The 22,865-nt window shown below is 38.1% G+C and overlaps 1 protein-coding gene and 1 non-coding gene across 2 annotated transcripts in view; both read right to left on the bottom strand.

The window, feature by feature from the left end:
• The window catches only part of ENOX1 (ecto-NOX disulfide-thiol exchanger 1), a 239,815-nt gene that overhangs the window by 183,534 nt on the left and 33,416 nt on the right, over nt 1-22,865 (bottom strand). Inside the window, exons 2-3 of the mRNA XM_069467218.1 lie at nt 17,840-17,983; nt 16,845-16,982 (exon numbers count right to left, since the gene is read on the bottom strand). Of these exons, the coding sequence (XP_069323319.1) occupies nt 16,845-16,982; nt 17,840-17,983 (282 nt within the window). The remainder of the gene's footprint in view (nt 1-16,844; nt 16,983-17,839; nt 17,984-22,865) is intronic.
• Nucleotides 8,869-8,975, bottom strand: LOC138383059 (U6 spliceosomal RNA). Its single transcript, XR_011233515.1, has one exon. It is a non-coding gene; the product is annotated as a U6 spliceosomal RNA (small nuclear RNA).

Below are 22,865 nucleotides of genomic sequence, written 5' to 3' on the forward strand. Positions count from 1 at the left end.
TTGGCTCAGCTACTTTAACAAAAAAAGTTTCAGTGGTAAAACTATGTTGTAATTAAAACCACATACATGTAGCATCAGAAGACCCTCTCTATCCATTTCCAGGCCAAACGGAATATTGTTTCCCCACCTGCTCAGCACCTGACATGCTTCAAGGACTCGCTTTCCAGGGCCTCATGTTTTATAAGGTCTATAATACGTCCAGAATTCTACAGTCCAGGGAACGTTGAAACAGATGGCTTGTGGAAAATACTCTAATACAGTGGACCCTTGAATAACACGGGTTTGAATGTCAAGGGTTTACTTTTATGTGGATTTTTTTTCAGTAAGAGTTATACTGTGTGTGCCTCCATCTCCTGCCTCCCCTTCCACCCTCTTCAGCTCTTTTGCCTCTGCCACCCCTGAGACAGCAAGACCAAGCCCTCCCTTCCTCTTCCTCCCTAGCCTATTCAATGTGAAAACAAGGATAAAGACATTTATCTTGATCCACTTCCACTTAATCAATAGTAAATATATTTTCTCCTCCTTATGATTTTCATAGTAAAGTTTTCCTTTCTCTAGCTTACTTTATTGTAAGAATACAGTATATGATACACATACAAAACATATGTTAATCAACTGTTTATGTTATCGGTAAGGCTTCTGGTCAATGGTAGGCTATTAGTAGTTAAGGTTTTCAGGAGTCAAAGGTTATATGTGATCTGCACCTGTGCAGGGGTTGACATCCCCCCCAACCTTGTTGTTTAAGACTCAGCTGTGCTATTATAGAGCTATGATTTAGGGGTGCATGTGGCGTGCTTCCACATGGCTTGTACAGGAGAATTGTTGTCACTATTCCTGGAATGGGAGAAGTCAGGACAAGAGGATAATTTTTCACAGGGTCCATGTCTTCTCTTTTCATTCCCTTAAATTAGGAAGTCATCCAAGGTCAACTCTGACCCCCTTCCCCACTCCTTCCTCAACTGCTTAACACCTATGGATCCCTATAATATGTACCACACTTTACTCATGCTGGAAACTGCAACAATTATCTGATGTTGATATTATTATCTCCTTCTTAATAGACAGACAAACTCAGAGAAGTTAAATAACTTGCCCAAAGGTTACACAGCTAAGGGAAAGAGCCTAGATTCACACCCAGGAAGGGTACGGAACCTGCGGCCTTCTGATTTCAAGAATGTTCTTTTTTAAGCACCAAAGGAAGCAAGAAAAGCTTCAGTTTTCTCTGCTGCACCCCTTTTAATAAAAGAATTTGCTCTGTAAAATTTGGATTCAGACAAAAGACCGCATTTAAGGATGTAGAAGGCTACATGTGGCCTTAAGGCCTCAGGTCCCCTATGCCTCCATGGCTCCACCCCAACTCCTGTGGGTGTGTGTGGTCCAGCTCTGGAATGGCTCTCCTGTAAACGCTCGTACCTTCTTTGTACCCCTGTCTTTTCATTCCAGCCACCTTTTGAAACCCAACCCTGGAAAAATCCCAGCTTCATTCTCTGTGCCTGTCCACAGGGAAGGTCAACACGGCCGGAGGACACTATGCAGCTCGCACGCAGTGTTCAATAACCTTGTCATACTTTTCTGGGCAGCTTCCTCTCCCTCCCCCAGAGATACCTTCAAGGCTCTCCATTCCCCATCAGCTCACTTATCCTCCGCAGATGACCTGGTCTCCTACCCTTCAGAGAAATGGAACCCATCAGCTAGGAACTCCCTCCACCTGCTCTGCCCTCCACACTTCTCATGCAGTGAGTATTCAAGTTGACTCAAGTCCATCTTATCTGTGTTAATCATAAAAAATTCAGTTTCGTTTTTATTTGAGAGCGTTTACCGATTTTTAGATGGAAATGTACCTATTCTCCTCAATATTTATTATCACTTTTTGGTTATTGTCATAAGCCCCACAGCATGACCACCATGGTCTTACTCATAGAAGTCTACTTTATATTACTAAATTTTTCCTGGTTAAACGTTAGTACAAATTCTAGATCACTGGATCTCAAGTCCTAAACTCTTGAAGCTTCAGGGAAATCTTCAGATTTCAAGCAGAATAAAAAGTGATACGCTTAAAAATTAAATAATTGAAGATTTTCAATGTAATACCAAAAAAACTCTAAGACCTTCCCTCTGTCTATAGCCATATCACCCCGAACATGCCCGACCTCATCTGATCTCTAGAAGACAAGCAGGTTCAGGCCTGGTTAGTACTTGGATGGGAGACCTTCCCTCCAACCAATGATATATTTCCACCTAAGGTTTTTATTTTAAAAATTGAATGTGTAAAGATGGAGCTGGCCTGAGGCAGAAACACAGGGGGTTTGCTTTAGTTATTTTCCCCCAAACCCTGATATCATGGAAACAGTTCAGGCACACAGACCTGGATATCAATGCCAGCACTGCCTCCTTCTACCTGGGTAACCTTGAGTAGGTCAATTGTCACCCAAGCTCAGTACCCTCATCTATAAAATGAGTTAATAATAGTTAGGAAGCAAAAGATGAAATGAAGCAACATATGTAGAGTATCTGGAAGATATCAGATGCTCAATAATTGACAGGTTCTATCACTGTCCTTTTTAGCATTCCTAGTAAAATCATTCCTATCATAGTCTCAGAGTTATAATGCTTATGTCCCTAGAGAATACATACCTACATTTTAAAAATTCTGCTTTCAGCCACAAGGAAGTAACAGAGATAGAATTTATCCTCCTACCTAAAACAACTGAAAAAACAAACAAACAAAACATATGAAATGAAAATTTTCAGACATTACAACAGGAGGTGCAGGACAGTGATGGTTGAGAGCAGGGAAATAAATGAAGTGACACCTATGATTGTCCCAGCCCACTGTCTAGAAAGTTTCCTGACTTAATGTGAGGAAGAGAAACCCCAACAGAGCCTGAGATCTACCTGAGTTCACCACGGGATGGGGGTTGGAGGGCAGGGGAGGGCCCTGGAAATTGCAGGGCAGAGCTGAGAGGAAGGAGCTAATCAGAGAGCGAGCTCTGGAGATCTTCAGAGGGTTCCCTCCGAGTCTTTGGCTGAGTGTTGCTCAGGACAGACTTGAGGGGGGAGTGGCAACGCTGGGGCAAAAGCTGTGGGAAAAGAGCAGGTGGAACCCTTTCTGAAGCTCACCAAGGGCTGAGAACAGATCAAGTTTCCACAGCCAGAGAGGAGAAACTTTGCCCTAGACTGGGGAAGAGTTCCGAGAAGTGTGTTGCCTCACAAGTGGGACTAAATCAGGGGTGGGGAACCTTTTCATGTTGGAAGGCCACATTAATTTAGCTGTAATCAAATAAGGCGGCATTCCAGAAACTTCAACTAGACGTACTTAAAAATGTACATTATTTTGTAAAAATCTGACTACTATGTACTTAATAATTTCAAAAAACGAAAACTATTTGTTAATTTTAAAGTTAACTGACCTCTTAATGACTTTGTTGTGTCTGCTTTTTGTTGGAAAGCATTTGAATATTTGGATGCAGCATGGGGGTCCACAGTTACAGTTAATCTTCTAGATGGGTACCAGTCACTTGTGAACTTAAGGACATCTTGATTTGGGTTAGGTAGGAGAATGTAGATTTGCAGCGACAAGTGCTTGAAAAGCAAGAAAGCATTTTTTGGGCACGTTGCTGAAGGCATGTGTATTCTACTGCATTTTTCCGTATTTTAATATAATTCCGTATTTTAGCATCAATCAATGACTTTAAAATGTCATCTATTGAGAGCTCAATCGATTCCATCAGTAGTTCTTTAGGTGCCTTGGTGATATCAACAAGATGAGGCTGAAATGCTAACTTGAGTGTGATGTCATGATTCTCAAAGTCAGTGAACCTTTCATTGTATTCTCCAATTAGTAGGTCTACAACAGTTGCGCATTCTTCAAATGATTCACATATCATCCTGCTCATCAATGACCTTTGGTAACTGGGGAAAATGTTCATACTAAATTTCCTTTCAAAGAAGAAGTGTTTTGAAAAAAGATAGCTGTTTTAGAAATGCTTGGATTTTTTTGCCGCATATCATATATATATATATATATATATATACACACACACACTTAGTTTTACCTTGCAAAGAAATATTCAAGTCATTTTGATTTGACATGATATCACACAGAAATGCTGCATGCCTACAGAAATCTTCTTTCAATAATTCACATTGCTGATTCTGTTCTTCATGAAATTTAACTGTCTGTTCTTGCAGAGATAAAATTTTGGCTTACACCTCTCCCTGAGAATGATATTGGCAAATCCACACTGAATACTTGCGATCCCCAATCCCTGGGCAGCAGACCAGTACCAGTCCATGGCTTTCTAGGAACTGGGCCGCACAGCAGGAGGTGAGCGAGTGAGCAAAGCTTCATCTGTATTTACAGCTGCTCCCCATTGCTCACATCACTGCCTGAGCTCCGCCTCCTGTCAGATCAGTGGTGCCATTAGATTCTCACAGGAGCACAAACCCTACGATAAACTGTGCATGTGAGGGATCTAGGCTGCATGCTCCTTATGAGAATCCATCTCCCCCATCCTCATCCATGGAAAATTGCCTTCCATAAAACCGGTCCCTGGTGCCAAAAAGGTTGGGGACTGCTGCTGAATAGCTCATTGGTCAACTTTAACATGTTACACAACTGACCGTGCTGTGTTGACTCTGCAGGAATATAGTTAACAATACTTATAACTTGTTGCAAAGTGTCACTCAAAATAGCTTTAGCACTGAGATTTTGCTGATACAAGATACAATGAAAAGAAATGAGAGTATCTGGATCTGCTAATACTTTTTTATCTGTGCAATAAACCCTTCACGTTTTCCTGTCATGGAAAGTACACCGTCTATACATAGACTCACTAAATTTACCAAATTCAGTCCAATTTCACGACATTTATATTGAAAGTTATTGAAGCTATCTATCTATTCCCCATGTTCTGTTTGCAAGAGTGCCCAAAGCAAGTAGCTCTTCGTAGCAAAGAGAATCTTCTGTTATGACCCGAATGAAATGTAAAACCTGTACTGAGTCAGTAATATCAGTTGATTCATCCAAAGCAATTCAATAATATATATTTTCCTTTTGAAGTATTGCATGAAGTTGTTCTGGTAACTTGAAGGCCAATTCATGCTGCTGATCAGTTATGGTTCTCCTTGAAAGAGGCAGTTGTTTGTACTCTGAAACGTTATTGGGGTCTAAGCATCCTACAACTTTGCCAATGCATTCTTTCACAATTTCTACATCACTGAATGGCTTCCCTCCCCCCTGCCCCCCGCCGAGTATACAGGCTACTTCGTAAGTTGTTTCAGTGGCATTATTTCCAGGTCTTATTGCTACTTGAAAGAATTATCTTTGTTGTTGCTTTTCATCTTTTAATTTCTGAAATACAACCTTTTGTGTCTCTCTCTCTAATTTAAAATATTTGTGGTCCTTATGAGTGTTACAATGCTGATGAGTGTTGAATTTCTTTAATGTTGATATTGCAGTATCACAAAACAAGCAAATCATCTTATCTTTAGCAGAAACAAGATAATATTGCAATTCATAATCCTCATTAAAAATCTATTCTCTTCCTTCAGTGTTCTCTTGGTCTTCTTTGACATGATGGGCTATTAAGCAGACAGAATTTTAAAATATTGTCAAGCTGTGCAACTATTCACAAATTCCACTTCAAACAGAAACACAGTGTACCACTGTCAAGAGCTGATGACCCCCCCCAAAACGCTCACCAACCAGCCTTGTGCTGTAGTGGCGTCAGGCAGGGGAAGGTAGAACTATTAGGTCATTAAGTATGAAATGTCCGATTTCCTTAAGTCTAAGTTTGACAGTTGATATTTCTGACATTTCACTCTGACACTTTTTTTTATTGTGAAGGTACATCCTCATTCTTTCAAATGTATGTTTTGGCTTGAGATTATTTTTCAAATTTTTTTAGAGCAATTTTTATGAAAACATGGATAAGTCACAAATTCATGTTATTTTTGAATATGAGCTCCATCATGGAACCAATGCAGCCAAGACAGCTAGAAATATCAATGAAGTGTTTGGGAAATATGTGGCTAATGAATGTAAGTACATCAGTGGTTTGAGAAGCTCTGTTCTGGTGATTTTAATCTTGAAAATGAGCCACATGGGTGACCTGTGACTAAGGTGGATAATGATGAGCTGAAAGCTGTAGTGGAAGTGAATCCATCTCAGCCTATACGTGAATTAGCAGCAAGGTTTGACGTTACTATTCCAACAATATGGGACAATTTGAGACAAATTAGCAAGGTAAAGAAGCTGGATAGACGGATAACACATGAATTAAATGAACATCAGAAGAGAAATCATTTCGAAGCTTGCCTTTCTTTGTCGTCATGACATAAAGGTGAACCACTTCTACACTGTATTGTTACGTGTGATGAAAAATGGATTCTTTTTGACAATTGCAAGCATTCTGCAAAATGGTTGGATAAAGCTGAAGTGCCGAAAACCAGTCCAAAACTGAATATTCAACAAAAAAACCTAATGGTGTCTGTTTGGTGGTCCAGCGCTGGTGTTATCCACTACAGCGTCTTGAAACCTGGTCATTCGATTACAGCAGATGTCCACTGCAACCAGTTAGATAAAATGATGAGGATGCTTGTGATTAAGCAGCTGAGACTGGTCAATAGAGTCAGTCTAATCCTCTTACAAGACAACATGTCATACAAACAACGCTGCTCAAACTACCAAGCTGGATTTGGAAGCTCTCTCTCATCCACTGTATTCACCAGACCTTGCACCAGCTGACTAGCACTTCTTCTAGGCTTTGGACCACTTCTTGCAAGGAAAAATATTCAATTCTCAACAAGCTGTGGAAAACACCTTTCATGATTTCATCACCACTTGCTCACTCTCCAGGCTCCTTTGCTGCTGGCATAAACCAGCTACTGTTAAGATGGCAAAACTGTCGATAGTTTAGGTGCATACTTTGATTAATTGTACTGCTTCTTGTTTGAGATATAATAAACTAAACTTTTGATTCAAAATCAGACATTTCATATTTAATGACCTAATAAATCATTAGTATAGCAGCCGTCAACTTAGCCCTATGGCTTACTAATGTTCTAATTGTGTTGGTCAATCTGGGAGAATTATTTCATTGAAATTTATTTTATTCTTTGGCATTTTAAATATGTTCATTTTAAAAATAAAATATAAAAGACAAAAATGTATTAATAAAAATAGAAGGATTTGTTCTGTAAAATTTGGATTCAGTCAAAAGGCCACACTTAAGGACCTAGAAGGCCACATGTGGCCTTAAGGCTGCAGGTTCCCACCCCTGGACTAAATTATGTCTACTCTAAAGGCTGCTTTGGACCCACTTACCCAAGTATAAAAGCAAGCCTTGAGAGAATCAAATTATTCCCAAGGAACTTACCAGCATCTCAGAACAAATCTTAAAAATATTTAAAGGAATACAAAAAAAAAAAAAAAAATCCAGCACTTGACAACATAAAATTCACAATGTCTGGCAACCAATAAAAAATTAATAGGCATGCAAAGAAACAGAAAAATAAGACCCGTGATACAGGGAAAAATCAATCAAGAAAAGGAGACTCAGAAATGTCACAGATAAAAGAATTAGTAGATAAGCACACTAAACAGCTGTTATAAATATGCTCCATATGTTCAAGAAGGAGGATGAACGCATAAGCATGATAAGAAAAGACAAGGAAGACACAGTTTTAAAAAAGAGGTAATCTGGAAAGATAATGCTCAATCATGAGAAAAATAAATCACAGATGTCAAATAAGGTGATTGGTGGTTGTGGTTACCCTTCATATGTAACTATGATAGAAGATATAAAAGCTATACTTTAGCCTAGTCTAAGGACCAGGTGTAAAAGTGACTTTTCCTGAATTATATATCTTTATATAATTATTTATATAAATGAATCAAATAATACATTCATTCAACTATATAGTTACTGAGCACTCAGCTCTATGTTTGATGACAGAGGAAATACAAAGATGAATTAGATATGGTTCTTGCCCACAGAAGAAGTACAGCACAGTCTATTAGATAAACGATAGATCATTACATAAGCACATAATGTGATATATCTACAACTCAACACAGTATGTAACATGTAGCAAATTAGAAGGCTGCAGAATAATAAAAGTAAATAAAAACAAACAAAGGATATAGGAGAAGTCACTATGGAATGATTCCACAGTTACAAATAAAAGGCTCTAACATTAACTCAGAGCAAAAATCCAATATACAATAACGTGTATGCATGCAAACCACATACACACACACTTCTATCAGGATAGGAACACTCAAGCTAATTTTAATATGGGAATTCAACTGTTTGGCTTTTCTTCTTGTTCTCTGCTGAATTAGAATGTCCACTCCGAGCACCCAGCTCTATGGGTGCTCCATGAATACAATTTTCCAGTGTGAAATGCAAATATTTCCCTTCAGTTCATGGAGCTATTAAAGATATTAAAGCTTCTCTACTCTAGAGGAAACTAATAAAATTAGGGAATATGTGTGTTTGTGGTATATACACACATATACATCATATATTGTGTGTAGTATGTATATACTTAATATATATACATAAGTAAATATACATGTGATTATTTTGGTCTAGTAAGAAAGTTTTGGTCTAGTGAGAAAGTAAACAGCATAGTTCAAAAGGTTATAATGAGCAGTACATATACCAGAGTATGACAGAGCAAATAAAGATTACACTAATCAAGAGGTGGAAACTAGTATACTTTTTTTAAATTTCAGAATATTATGGGGGTACAAACGCTTTGGTTACATAAATTGCCTTTGCACTGCCTGCGTCACAGCTACAAGTGTGCCCATTCCCCAGACAGTGCGCAGCGCACCCGCTGGGTGTGAATTTACCCATGAAAAACATGGAAGGCTTCACGAATTTGCATGTCTTCCTTGTGCAGGGGCCACGCTAATCTTCTCTGTATCATTCCAATTTTAGTATATGTGCTGCCAAAGCGAGCACAACTAGTATAAAATTTAAAAATACATATTTGTGGTAGAATAAAAAGAAAAAATTATACATTGATAATTCGGAAGAAGTCAATCTAATACAAAGCAAGTAAATTTACCTTATCCATTCCATGGAAGATAAAAATGACTATATTTCAAATGACTATATATTATATTAAACATTCAACAAAGATTTTATAATATCTCTAGCCAACAAGGATATAGGCTATTGTCATTTGTGGACAATTATCTGAGAACAATCCTTGATTTGCTTTAAGTGATGTCAATTACCTTATGAAGGACAAGGTACAGGCAGAAGCAAATATTTTTTGAAGCCAGTTTTCTATAATTTCTCTGATCTCTAGAAATACTGTGGATACACATCATGAGCTCAGCACTAGAATGAAAGTTCCAGGAGAATCTGTGTGTACCCCCAGCACCTGTGGCAATGCCTGCACAGGGCAGGTGCTCCACACTCCAGTCCCACATGGATGCACTTAGGCCACCTGCTTCTAGCACCTTGTTGTGGACAGCAACCTCCTAGATGTAAACCCACGCTTCAATCCAATCTCTATAAAAACAATGCAGGTACTTTTTTTTTTTAAGAAAGAAAAAACCAACTAATCTTTCAATAGCTTACACTTCAAATAAAATCTGTACTCCACACTTTGGAATGCATGATCTAGCCCTCGCCTACCTCTCCAGACTCATGTCAAGCACCACCCTGCCAACCCCCAGGATCCCAACCACCCCCTTCTGCTCACATACAGCCACTTTCCTCTTCCTTGAAGGAGATAAGCTACTATCATCTCAGGTCTTTGCACAGAGCATTTTCTGCTTTAAGAATTTTCTTATCTTTCCAAATTCCCCATGTCTTCCTGCTCTTCCCTCCTGCTATGTGGATAACTTTAATTTATCCTTCAGGTCTTAGCCTAAATATTATTTCTTTAGGGGAGCCTTTTCTGAAGCCCCTCTGACACCTCCAGGCAAAGTTAGGCTCCCCATTCCTCTTTATAACACCCATAATTATAATTAATCATTGGTAAATACAGTTATATGATAACAACCTGCTTCTTTAGAAATGCAAGTACTCCAGAAGAGCATCACCTGTCACATAAATTGCTGTTTTTCTAGTACGTTGTAAAAAAACACAGTTTGAACCTTCAGTAATATTGTGATGAATAAATAAATATACCAATGTACTGTCCTAATGTCTTGGGGAGAAAAGGGTAAATAACTGTGCAAAGTATAACAGAACTGTCAAAAATAAATGAAATCAAGTACATAAATTGTGAAACACAAGTCAAGGGTCTATTTGTTTTCTGACACTCAAAAGAAAGAAATCTTTCAACAAGATGGAAAATAAAAACAAAAGAGAACTCTGAACATGTATTTTAGAGGAAGCCCTGCTGCTATACACCAGGTTGCCTGTGTCTGTTAATCATGACTATGTCAGAGAGTGTCACCATTAATATCTGAGGGGACTAAAGAAAAGAAGTTTGCTGGTGTGAGCATTATTTTCACTTTAAAAATAAGTACATGGGATGGGTTATCAACAGACAGTCCTGAGTGTCTCTGTAAGGTGAAGAGATGGGAATCAAGCAGGATTCCCAGATTACATTTTTTTTTTTTTTAATCTCTGACCACTTCTCTCCCTGAAAACCTTGGAGCCCAGCAATAGTGGGAATCTAGTGGGACTCCAGAGAGGAAATAGATGGAGAGATTTGGAGACCCAACTGGAGGGTAGGTTGATACCTGGGTGAGCAGCTGAGGGCCCTTTGCTCATTTCAGAGCATAAGTGTGGCTGGGCATTAAGGTCCCCAGAGCATGAATAACCATCCATGTGCTGTGGCTGCCAAAGCCACGTCTCCATCCACCCTCTCCTCCTGAGCTGCAGACCCATAAATCTCACTGCTCACTGTATCCTTCCTTTCTACAAGTTCCTCAAACTCAACACATCCAAAAGGAAACTAGACAACTCCTCCACCCTTCTCCTCTTGGTAAAGGGCCCCACCATCTCCCCAGTTTCCAAGGCTGGAAGGCCAGGAGTCACTGTTGATTCTTCACTCTCCTCACATTCCATGTGGACTCAGTCAGCAGTTCCTGTTGTTTCTACAATTAAACGTCTCATGAGTCCCCTCACATTGCTGCATCTCCACTACCAGGGTCACCACTGGCACTACTGCCATTGTTATTGCTCTCTGCTCTCCTGGCCACCAATGTTTTCCCCCTCCCATCAGTCCTCTCTAGGGCTTGCAAACGTGCTCTGTAAAAACATAATCCTAATCCTACTACTCTTCTGCTCGACACTCTTCAGTGACATCCCACAGCACCCTTTACCTATCAGTGGCATAACCACTTATTGCTGTTGATTTGTATTTGCTTATAAACTCTTTTCTGTTTCTCCCACTAGACCCTACAACATGACAGTAGGTCTAGGTCTTATATTCCCAGTGTTCAGCACAACATCTGGCTCAATAAATCCCAGTTAAAAGAGTGATGCTTGAGGAGATGAAAGGATTTAACAAATGCCTCTTCATATCTGGGCATTTGAAAGAGGATAAAGGTGTCCCTGGGAGGATTAAACAACCTAAGAAAGAAATTAGGAAAAAAAATATTCTGAGGAAGCAGAAAAGAATTAAAATGAGTGGAAACATCCATGAATGGGCGAGGGTAATGAGGATGACAGAAGGGGACTGTAGCCCATCTTAGCCTCCCCATGAGTTAGAAAGCTAAGTCCTTCTTAGGGTGGCAGGAAATGGAAGCAGTGACAATGAATCTGGAGCTTCTGAAGAAGAAACAGCAAGGTATGAACCAAGGAACAATGAGGAGTGCCAACAGACAACCTGCAAGCACCAGGAAGTCTTTTGCTGGCTCCACATGAATCACTGACAAGGATGTGGCACTATCTCGCATATGCCCCCAACTGTAGCTAGTTGGGAGGTGTGATGCCCTTTCAGAACGTGTGTTTGAAATATGACAAATGGCATAGTAAGCAACTTGCTGTAAAAGATCTGTATCAACCTAAGGTCAGTTACAGCTATGGAAAGATTGTTGACCCTAGAAAAGGAGATTTCAGAAGGTTTAGAGAAGAGCAAGGTATTATCTCATGGCCAGAGAACATCCAGAAAGTACCACCAGTTCCCAAGCAGTCCTGGGTATGAAACTTAAAACCTGGGGACTCAGCTCCTGCTTTGCGAATCTCCTTTCAGGTGATTATGAGTTTGGGAAAGAAACCAGAGTATATGCGAAGGGAGCAGCTGGTCACACAGATGGTGTCAAAGCTCAGGACTTGATATTCTAGACTTTGGATTGTGACGCCAGAGGTGGGGGCTCTTGGAAAGGGACACAGAAAACTGAGAAGAAGGTTTCAGGCAACACCTGACCCCAAGAGAGTTATTTTGAAACCTGAGATTAGGGAGTAACACTGTTCAGCATAAACAAACAAAATTGTAAACTAGGTCATACAGGGGGTATTACATATGGCATGGAAAGATGTATGGCAGTGGAGAAGGATCCTCACCATTAACAGGAACAATCTGGTTTAGATGGCTGTATTCTAGTGTGCCAGCAGATGCAAACAGGTATTTTTTTAAAGGCTAAATTAAGTTTGGGGAATCCTACATACTAGATCCGATTCTTTGAAAACTGCTTATTGCACATTAGTATAGTAAAGGCTTTGAGAAAACCCACAAAGAAAGCAACTTACCTGTGTTTAACTCAGAGTTGGCCCCCACTGCTGGGCCACCTAAGTACTTATGTGACATCCTCTCTACCTAACAACTGCTGTACCCAGCAACTGTGGGATACTCATGTTCCAACAGACCGGTTTAGAAAACCTGCATCTATACCAACGCACAAAGTATTGATAACAAAAAGATATCATCAACAATGGCAACAAACTCCACAAAACTAAAACAAAGAAACACTAATATATGGCGGTAAATAATATATCACAGAGCAGCCAAGACTTTGGAGTGTGGGATGTAGGACTGAGGTATAACAGCATAACAGTATATTCTGGACAAGAGGAACAAATTCAATGTCACGATCTCAAGTGGCATTTCCCATGAAGAAGGTAAACAGGGAAGCTCATAAAAGTGGGACTGGACTCACTGTGGGGAACGTTTGGTGACGATAGAGGAGAGGTAGGTGGCAGAGGTGTAATTGTGGGCGTGCAAGGCAGCATGGCGGAAAGGTGTGTGATGACAGTAATAAGGGAGTTGATTTCCTGGGAAGTTATTTCGATAAAATCAGAGGATATGAAAAATTTACGCCTTGCTTTGCTGATAATTTTAATCTTTCAATAAATCGAAGAAGCAGTGAGGAATGGGATTTAGCGTCAGTTTAATTTTAACAAATATGGGAAGAGAGGTTGGTCATTCAGAAATATCACAAACTTTGGGAGAAAGCCAAGCACTCATAAAATCCAGCCTCTCCATAATCCTGACAGAGATGTTTTAGAGAGGATTTCTTGGAAGGAAGGTTACACTAAATAATCTTTAAGTCCCTGCTGAAACATTAAAGTCTGCCTCTAACATTCTGCAGTCGCACTGAGCAACTCCAGAGGTGGCCAGAGCAACCACTGAGCGGGAAGCAGCGTCCTGGGCCTCCATGGCAGCAACGAAGAGAAACAACAGCACCACACACCAGGCTCGGTAAAAGGGGCACACGATGCTTCCTACAAATACGCCATCGAACTGTAAGAACTGAAACAACGAGGTGCTGAATTAAAAATAGGTAAATCACTAGTACAGAATAGATACTTCAGAAATAGATAAAAATATATACAAGACTTTAATTTCCAGTAAAAGGTAGAATTATGTCAATGGGGGCATGGAAAATCGGGAATATGACAACTGCCAGAGTAGGCAAACCTTTCAGTATTTAGAAATGGAATAAAGGACTCATAAAGGGAAAATGACATACAACAATTATTTTAAAAGAACCAACATTAAAAGCAAAAAATATACTAGATAAATATTTTTAGGAAATATGAAGTCCAAGGATTGAAATGCTTAACAAATGCCCAAATATAAACTAATAAAAAAAAACTTACCAAGAACCTAATCTGATAAATGGATATGGTATAAGAATAATCTATTTACAAAAGGGAAAATATGAAAAGAAAATGAAGGGAAAAAAGAAATAAACAAGGGTAGCTATAAAAGAATTTAAGGTAGAATAATAGGATGCCGCCTTTGCATATCAAATTAGTAACTATTAAATATATATGTATATTTTGGACATTAATTGCCTGGTACATAACAAGAAACTTTAAAATGTTCATTTCTTTTGACCTACTAGTTCTACATGTAAAAGTCTACCCAAGGGAAATAATTCTAACTGCCATAAAACCCTATGCATAAAAATGTTCACTATAATATTATTTGTTACAAAAAAGAATGAAAAAGAAGAAAGGTAGGATTAAGAGGAAAGGAATAAGAGGAATATTTAATGTATACTCATGATATGGAGGCTACGTAGGTTACCCCATTTAAATTTCACAACAGCTCCATGAAATATATATGATCACCATTTTATAGAAAAAGTAAAATGCTTTCGCGTGTTCAGAGACATTCAGTTCCTTAAAGAAACCTGGCTAGTAAGAGTGAAAGAATGGAAACAGCCTAAATGTAAACAGTAGAATAGTTAAGTAAACTAGGAAAGATTTACTTGATATATTTAAAAATTTTTAATGTAAAAGAATAAAATGGAAAAAAATAGTTGAGAATAAGATATTAAGAAAAACACATAATAGAAAATTTTGTATTCAATATGATTGAAATACATAGAAAAAAACTGGAAGAAAATACATACACACTAACCAAACACTACAGAAGCTGACCCTGACATTGCATCAACAAATGAGGTTGGCTGGTGGCCCCGAGAACAATGCCAAGTGCAGTTCAATTGTCAGGCTGCAGAAATGATGAAGTCAAAGCCCAGAAAGACCCAGAAAGGCTCAAAAACAGTTTAAGCAATTTGGCTAATACAGGAGGCAGAGAATGTAATTCAGGGCAGATACGGTAAATCTTCTATAACGAGGAGGGCTGTAATTCTTTTCATGGCAAGTTGCTGGGAAAATCGGAAATTGGTCATGGTGAAAATGTCAAAAGACTCAAAATCATAAGAAAAATAATGAATTGTTAAGGTTTGGGTTTACTCCAGAAGTCACACAACATTTTCTGAAAGAAGTAGCAGGTGAGACAAGAGTAAAGCAGTTTCTGATATCTGAAACATTTCAATTAGGCAGCTGGGAAAACATGGGTAGAAAAATAGAAATCTTTACTCTTCAATTATTAGAAGGCAATTATCTGTCTAGGTTATCTTTAGGAGAAAAGGACCTGCATAAACACATGTTCAAACCACAGAAAATGTCATTTATGTACACACACCCCACAGCAGACTAATCTTCAATTATTATGAATTTGATAGCATTTTGGAGAATTTTATAAATATCCTAAGTATAATGTTTTATAACTCAATCTTTATCTTTCCTTTTTATCTGTTTCCTACTTTCCCCATCTCCTATCCACTCTCATGTTCTTTCTTGTTATATTAAAAAAGAAACAAAATATATATTTTTATATATGTATGTGTACATGTATACATATATGTTCATATACACACACATATATAATTTACTACCGCTAATTTAGAAGTTTTCATCTATGGCCACTATTGACAGAAAAAGAAACCAAATGTGTGGTCAACTCGCACAGAGCACGCAGGTTTGTGAGCGCAGAACTTACTAACATTCCAAAAGCAACTGGTTTCTACTTCATGAACACCATCTATCCTCACCTAACGTGATGGCCAAAACTGAATCGTTCTTCTGCCATATAGCAATGACCACAGCATTAGAGCTGACTGTGACCTCCCCACTGCAGGTTCTGGGGGGGCAGAACATGCCTGTTGTGCTTACTGCTGGAGCCCCTGCACCCAGGACAGCACCGCAATGAATATTTGTTGAATGAATGAACGAGTGAGCGGGTTATTGCGCAAATTCTATTTATCTCTCTAGACATAGCTCAAGCCCCCCCACCCCTTCCTGATAACATCTTTCTTCAGAGCCCCAATGATTGATCTGGAAATTACTATCTTACCAGTCTGCACTACTACTTAACACTTCATGCTACACGTTATTTTTATTGCTTTCAGTTGCTGTTTTTTTTTCAATTTAGAGAGAAGGCTCTTCAAGGATAGTCATATATGTATATACTTCTTCTATTTGCCAAAGCACATTTTACAGGGCACATGTAAAATCCTCAATAAACATGTGCTAAATTAAATGATAAAATCTTTCAAATGACCTTTGACTTTATGATATTTTTAAACATTTTCTCTATTAAATGCAGTATATTATGATTCTGAAGTGTGGTTGACAGAAAATGTGGAATTTAGTGTCACTTGAGCTGAGTTAGTAGCTATGCCACCTCGGTGCTGGAAAAGTTACCTCAACTCTGGTCTTCTGTTTCCCTGTTCATAAAATGAAAACATTAACAGGAACCATAACAAAAATAAATACCTACCTATTGCAAAGGGAAGACTGTGCAATCAAATGGGATAATGTACATGAATGAGTTTTGTAAACTGGAGAGCAAATATCAGCCATTCTATTTACCAATTTAAAAAATGCAATTGATATTGCAAGGCTGCATATAGCAATAACTGTTAGGGGGGCTTTTTCTGAGAACAGCTATTAGGCAGGAGAGAAAAGTGATGAGGAAAAGAATCTCGAGCACAACCTGCCAAACATGCCCCAGTCATAAATCAAAGACCATGTTCAACACTTGCTGTGCGGAGAGATTACCGGGCACCTGTCACCTACACCCTTTGGCACTGCTGCAAGCATCTTCAAAACCAGGAGAAAGCTTACCAGACACGAGTTGCTGCCCAGGCAACCCCACGGGAACCATGCCCAAATTATTCATGGCTGTGGCCCAGGCTGTGGGATCTGTCACGGACATGTTGAGCTGGGTTGTGTCTATCGCTAAACTTCCCAAACCATCGGCTGCTGCAGGGAAAAACAAACCACGACTTAGAGTCAACAGGCAAGGCTGTTTGTTTTAAAGGAAATCACATTTCTAGAGATGTGAGGCTTAATTTAGCATATTCCCAAACCACAAAAAAAAAAAAAAAAAAAAAAAAACCTAAATAAATAAAGCACTGAAACCTATAGCATTGTTTTCTCCAGCCATAAACGTAAACTGTTTCTAAATATTTTCTGGGAGGAAACTTAATGTCATGTAGTTTGTATTATACACAGCATGCCATTAAGGAGGTACCCCTGGAAAAATACTAAAGAATTTCTTTCTTCTCCCAGTGAAACAACATTAGTTAAGTTACAGGGTTGAGAAGCAAAGCAGTGATACCCTCTTGGTAAAACAAGTTAACTGCCTTAGTAGACTAAGAACAAATAAATTCATCTGTTTCCAGGTGTAATTCTTGAGCAGGCACGCCTTCTAACTATCTAACAAAAAAATAATTGTCAAGTAGCAAAACTGGTACTGACTGAATTTATTGTTACCTTATAATATATTCCCTGCTTTACAGACTTTTACATCATTACATTAAAGAAATGCAGGTGTCTACCTAAAGTAACTTTTCCAATGTATTTCTTATAAGCACTGACTTCCGTAAAAATTAAATAGATAAATAAAATTTAAAAACGAATAACACAGAGCTTAAGAAAAACTCAGCAGAATGTGTCAAATTTGACTTAATGCTCTTTGATTTTCACTAGTTTCAGGGCCTGATTTCTTTAAGGGCTCAGGCTCCTTGTTCAATGCATATTTTTCATGGCTGGGCAAGCCTTTCCACCAAAAACTCAAAAAGCCTTTTTTGTGTCCTGTGCCGGCCACCGACATTTACCTGCAGCCATCATCTGAGGAAGCTCCTGGGGGCGCTGGGGGAGGCTCTCAGCTCCACCTGCGTCTACCATCGAACTGCGAGCATCCTGGGAGACAGCAGCGCTCTGATGGCCGTGTACAGGGTCCCCTCGGAGATCATCAGATTCTGCCAAAGGGGACAGGAGTGTGGTGAGAAACCATAATAGTTAACTGAGAGAGAACGGCAAGGAATAAAATACTGTCTATTCAAAAACAAAAACAAAGAAAGAATGATTTCCAGGCTCAGGCACAGAAGTAAAGCTGCTTTCTGTCCCTCGGCGGCTGTCTTGGCTCAGTTTCGGAGACCTGTGAGATGTGTGGGTCATCTCTTCAGCTCACCTGGAGCCGGGGCTGGCTGAATAAACGGTGCCATTTATGAGCACGTCAAATGCCTCCTACAGAAGAGCCTTCACAAATGGGGGCTTATCATCCCTGCACAGCCTCTTCTGCGCACCACACATCAATGGAGAGGGCAGACTCAGGGCCAAAGATTTTTTTTTTAAGTTAAAAAATTAATTGGTGTTGTTATTTTGGAAGATGGTCGTCTGTGAAATCCACTCAGAGAGGAAAGAAAAAGTTGGGAGGAGGGAGATAAAAGCAGGAACCCATTCACTGTGAGTCTGGAAAAGGAAGGTACCTAAATTACAACATCCAGGAAAGGCAAAAGGGAAGAATAGCACGCTGTCCATAAAGGAAGATCTAGAGGGTGTTACGGGAGCAAAGGAAAAACATTTGTTTTCTCAGCTCTACAGAAAGATAAATTTAACTGGCCACAGTCTGTTCAGTCTGAATTTGCCTTAGAATTGCATAGCTTATATACATGTATTTTAAATAGACTTTTAAATTATTTTTCTAATTAAGTATAAATAATAAGACACTGCATAAAGTTACAAAGTACCCCTCTATATCACAATATGTATAAAAGACTACACCTTTTCTCTATCCTTAGAAATGCAAAAACATAGAGCATTCACAGGTTCATATTTTAAGTGCACTTTGACCAGATCAAAACTTAGATGAGTGACCCAACAAATTCGATCTTAAGTAGATTCAATATAACAACCAAGTTTAAATATTTATTTTTATTTTGGTATAAGTTTAGAAACTTTTCTAAACCATGTTTCTGTTAATGATAATTTTAGAATTAGATGTTATGGGTCATTTGTCAGTGTATCTAATGTGAAGTTTGAGCCTTTTAAGTTATGTTCTTTTATTTCTTTGATTCTTAGGTACAAGAATCAGCACACCATTGAACACTATACCATCAAAAAGAACTTCTTGCCAGTTGAGTAGAAGTTTAACACAAATGGAAACTCAGGTTTCAATATCTCAAGGATTGGTGGATAATGAACAAATGGTATCTCAACAAATTCTTATCCTTCAACTAGAGAGGTATGTGAGATAGTGAGGATTTTTTTTCCAATTATCTATCAAGAAGATGAAACATCTTTATCACCAAGAAGTGAATGATACCAACTTTGGAAGCAAACTTTACTCAGAAAAAATATTTTATACCTTGCCATTAAACTCTAATACCCAAATGAATTCAACACTTGCACACCTACTGTGTATCAATATCTCAGGCAATGAGTACCATCAGACAAAGACATTCTCACCATATAAAATAAATTCAATAGCATAAGAAATATGTAGCTAACCTAAACATCAGCCCTGTAGCAGCGTCCATTCACCAGAGGTATTTCTGCGAGGAAACCTCAAAGCACTTTTCTCTCTCCACTTCCAACCATTTCAGGGCACCAAGACAGAGTCAGGCTAGAATGTATCCATTCTTTTGCTCAAACGGCCCTATAGTAGAGCTGTTCCAGATCATTGCAAGGTCACGATTTGTCTTACTTATCTCCCCAAATGAAGTTTAGTTGGCTGGCTTCCTTCTAGCTCAGATTCTCCCCAAATGGGCATTAATCACACCTTTTTTTTCTGGCTAATGAGTCTGCAGTTCTGGAACACTATATCAGAGAACATCCCTTTGCTTTGTAGGCTTTATGACTTACGCCTCAACAGTCACATTTCACCTTGACTTTTTGCTACACTGTTTTAGGGACAGTGTTAGCTTTCCTTGGCTCTATAACTGTCTGTTCCAATGGTAGTTTTCACCTTAATGATTACAGTCCAATAAAGGGGGATCAAGTGTTCTGGAGGGCCATAGCTTCTATCCAACATTTTTCATGGTCGTCTTAACAAACTGCAAGTGTTTCACTGAAAACAGTAACAAACAGCTGCTGTTTCACTGGAAAAAGCACTGCTCTGTTGGCAAGATGTGGTGTGTAAACCTAGACTTAGCCCTCAGTCGAACTCTGTGACATTCAATTTATTACATCTCCTCAGCCTCCCAATCCCATGGTTTTAATGACATACAACTTCATGTGGCTACCATACGCCTGGGATGGTGACTCTAAGGTAAGTTCTGTCGCATCTTAGGCATTTCCAATAGTCTCAAGGCAGCCATGACATTCTTTACAAAATTTAAATTGATTTGATCATTTGGCTTGGAAGAAAGGTGATACTTTTAATTAATTACTACCTCGTAATTTATGAATAGTTGCAAGAGCTATTTTTGTACTCTAGTAACATCTATCGTTCCTATTGAATACCTGCCTCTTTAAATAATTAAAGACTATAATGCCTAATTTATCATTCAAATCAATTTCTCTGCCTTACTTTTGTTATTTCTAAACTATAGAAAAGATTAATATCTTAATGATGTTTATTTACACAGAGAAATGTGGAGAGTTAAAAAATTATAGCTAATAAAGTACTTTGAATATAGTAGGTGATAATTATTATTATTTTATTTGGAAGTGTAGTGTTTCCATTAAGGTACCCCGGGATCTTTGTGTTCTGGTGGATAATTATGTAATTAATTCTAAAACAGTAAGTAACACTTGATATTTCTAAAAGTAAGTGTTGCCCTAGTTTTCTGTGTTACACCTAAATTGCAACAGGATATTTCATTTTCTATAATTCTTTTATAAAATAATATAACGGAACATAAAAGATGTATGAATTTTTTCTCTCTAGGTTTTTTCTTCCTATGCAACCAGAAAAGCTTTCAAGAGATTCATGACCAATTATGAAATTGGCAGTTTCTATTTACAGCTTTTAGTGAAGTATGATCACCACAAAACAATCTGATATACAAAATGCCAAAGATAACGGTATAGCTTTGTCTAGAGCTTAATGGATATCTAACCTGTTCTTCATTAAGATATATTCAAGTACAAATTCTCATACCCAATTTCATAACTATTCAACAAGATATATTTATGTTCAGTATATCATTGGGCTATAACAATGGGGTAAATAGTTTTTGAAACTCACCAAGTCTATAAAAATACTATTTGGCCTAAAAAAAAGGCACAGGCTGTTCCCATTCACAATAATACAATCTCTTCATTTCCAACTTTTATAGATACCAAGGACACATACATTGTGAATACTAAAACTCACCGATAACTGTCCACAAAAGATAGATTTCTATTAAAAAGGGGTAGAATCAGCTAGGTATTGAAAATTCTATTTAAAATGATTTTGTTTGATCTAAGTCCTTATATTCATATGTACTTAAATAGCAAGTAATTGTAGTGAAAGAGTCAGATTTGTTAATGTCTTGTACAGTATGGTATGGTATCTGAGACCTTCTTATTTTACATGAACTCTTCATTGGCATTGTCGTCATTTATATATATGTTAAAAGAAAGATGCATTTCTATCCAAAGTGCACTCTTGTCTTCTATCACTAAGAAAATATCTAAATTTGGTATTCGTGTAATCAGTAAGACACTCTCTTGAGGTTATGGAAATGTTCCCCAGTTTAGAGCTATATAGAGTATTGTTACAAAGATGTCATTTATGTATTAACTCCATGATTTTTAAGCAACTGTCTATGCATAATAAGGGAGATATTACTGCTTCCTGTAATGGTAAACTAAGTAATTGCAGACCAATCTTACCATTGAGGAACAACTAGAAATTTTAATATCTTTAATCAGTTTTATACTATTCTCACTATTATCTCTTCAAATACAAAAGGAGCCCCACGCTCTAATTACTGTACAGGGTTACTAAACGGGCTTCTAAGGAGAGTGTTAACTCCTATTAATTACCAGGGAGATAAGTGGAATATGTAAGTTTGGAGGAAGAGTGGAATTGCTCTGTGAAGAGTGGTAAAAGAGAACACAAAAGCTGAGTGCTTTGGGGCAGGGGGAGAAAGAAGAAATCTTTGGTGGCCACCTATGACAAAAGGGGACTATAGAGAAGATAAATGACTTAAGCAGAATTTTAGGTGGTTCCCTGGGAAGGAGACAATATAAATCTTTCCTCTGTCCCCTCTACAGAAATGTCAGCAAAGTCTACATTCTTCTTAATTTTTAGATAGGAGTAAATTGGGGGGAGGGTATACTTAGAGGCAAAGAGCTTAAGGAGGATAATAAAGAGGTAGCTGATACTGGGGATTATCTAAAATACTACCTGGTAAAGCATGATAAAGTTTCACATCTGTTAAATATACACTATGTATATGATTTATTATTTATTTATTAATGATCAATATCTGCTGATTCATGGGACATAATGGGATTACAGTTTTGAAGAAGAGATTTAGATTAGGCATATTATGAGGAATTTCTAATGAGATGACTGTAAAGTAGGAATATTATATCAAATAAAGCTAAAAAGCTCTTTCTCAGTGCTAGAAAGAAAAATCATTTCTTGGAAACAGTGTGAACAGAGGATGGAGCTGGGCAAAGATCAATTCTGGTATGTGTGAATCCTATAGCTTTTAGTATCAAATCCATAAATTCAAAAGGTCTTCCTTAGTATCTAACTTGTTAGTCATAGAGAGATGCTCCTTGATTTACAATGAGGTTACATCCTAATAAACCCATTAAGTCAAAAATATCATAAGGTGAAAGTTCATTTAATGCTAAGATTTTTCGACTTTACGATGGTGTGAAAGTGATACACATTCAGTAGAAACTGTAACCCCATTG

The sequence above is a fragment of the Eulemur rufifrons genome, chromosome 4, assembly GCF_041146395.1.
Source record: "Eulemur rufifrons isolate Redbay chromosome 4, OSU_ERuf_1, whole genome shotgun sequence".
NCBI lineage: Eukaryota > Metazoa > Chordata > Mammalia > Primates > Lemuridae > Eulemur > Eulemur rufifrons.